The 1,355-nt window shown below is 61.8% G+C and overlaps 1 protein-coding gene across 1 annotated transcript; it reads right to left on the bottom strand.

Moving 5' to 3' along the window:
* Positions 1-596: 596 nt before the first annotated feature.
* Positions 597-1,091, bottom strand: EMIHUDRAFT_235359 (hypothetical protein; the record flags this gene model as incomplete). The annotated part of the gene is made up of 1 exon (XM_005780286.1): positions 597-1,091. One exon carries the CDS (start codon positions 1,089-1,091, stop codon positions 597-599), a length of 495 nt encoding a protein of 164 aa, XP_005780343.1.
* Positions 1,092-1,355: the final 264 nt, after the last annotated feature.

The raw sequence follows: 1,355 nt of genomic DNA, 5'->3' as shown, positions 1-1,355 counted from the left end.
GCTGAACACGATCGAATGCAGCTGAACCCGTGACCTCTCGGCTGGAATACTGGGGTATGTCTTCCGCTTCTAGGCCCGAGATATGGGGAGATATGGGAGATATGGGGAGATATGGGATAGAGTGGTGCGCCGTCCGCTTCTAGGCGAGGAAGCCGTCGACGAAGTGGTTCATCACGGTGCAGGAGTCGCAGGGAGCGCCTTCGCCTAGGTATTCATTAAACAGGAATTGAATTGTGAGCAGAGGTGCAGCAGTCGCAGCCCTCACCCTCGGGGCAGGAGCACTGCTCGATGGCGTGCAGCAGCTGGAAGTCTGGCGTCGGGTCGCGGTACGGGTTGTCGGTGTGCATGCCGATCGGGAAGGGCGTGTACGCGAGGTCCTTCTTGACCGCGCCGCCCGGCTGCTGCGAGTCTGGCACAGCGCGCACGTTGAACTGCGTCCCCCACTCGGTCGGGCGGAGGGTGGAGAGCAGGTTGGCCATCTTTGCGCACTCGCCAAACTCTGTCGGCACGCCACGCACGAGCGAGACGCCCACGCTGAGCAGGTTGGCCAGCATCCTATTGCCATATTGAGAAAGCAGCCGTTGACTCTCAATTGATTATTGCCCACGCTGAGCAGGCTGGTCGAGCGTCCTGCCCCGCGTGGCATCGTCGGAGACGAGGTCGTCGAACAGCTCCACCGGCGGCGCGGTGAGGTTCTTGTCCCACAGCAGCACCTCGGGCAGCCCGTACTGCTCCACTTGCAGCATCCGCGGCTCCAGCTCGCTCGAGCCTCGTTGCTCTGCGACGAGGCGGTCCACTGCGTACTTTGAGGTGACGCCGTCGGCAAACGAGACCCGAAGCTCGTCGCCGACCATGGACGCCGTCTCGACAGCCGGCGTGTCAAACTCGTGCGGGTTCTTCTTGGGCTGGAGCGTCTCCTCGCAAACGCACACCGTCCCCGTCTGGCAGCGCTCTCGCAGCCACTCGGCGTGGAAGGCGACACCGTGGGAGGGGAGCGAGACGACCTGTCCGTCGATCACCTGCGGGTCGAGCGCGCCAGCCAGCAGCGCTGCGACGAGCGGAGCGATCGCGAGGGGTGCAACCACCATCATGGACGGTTCCGACTGAATTTCCGACAGAATCGAAGGATTGGGGCTCCTGGTGTGTAGGGGTTCTCACACTCGTCGATTTTCCTGGAAAGAAAGAGAAAAAGATCAAGTCAACAGGACGCGGATACTGGATCGGTTTGCGGCCTGTGACATGGGGAGATACATCGATAGTGATTTATTTTCAGGGCCCTGCGGGCAGCCAGGCTCTGCGGCCAGGAGAGGAGAGGTCCTCACGTTCTCGGATGAGGACCTTTGTCCGTGTCGTGA

This window comes from Emiliania huxleyi, assembly GCF_000372725.1.
Source record: "Emiliania huxleyi CCMP1516 chromosome Unknown EMIHUscaffold_218, whole genome shotgun sequence".
In the NCBI taxonomy this organism is placed as follows: Eukaryota; Haptophyta; order Isochrysidales; family Noelaerhabdaceae; genus Emiliania; species Emiliania huxleyi.
This window is presented reverse-complemented; position numbering and strand designations above follow the sequence as displayed.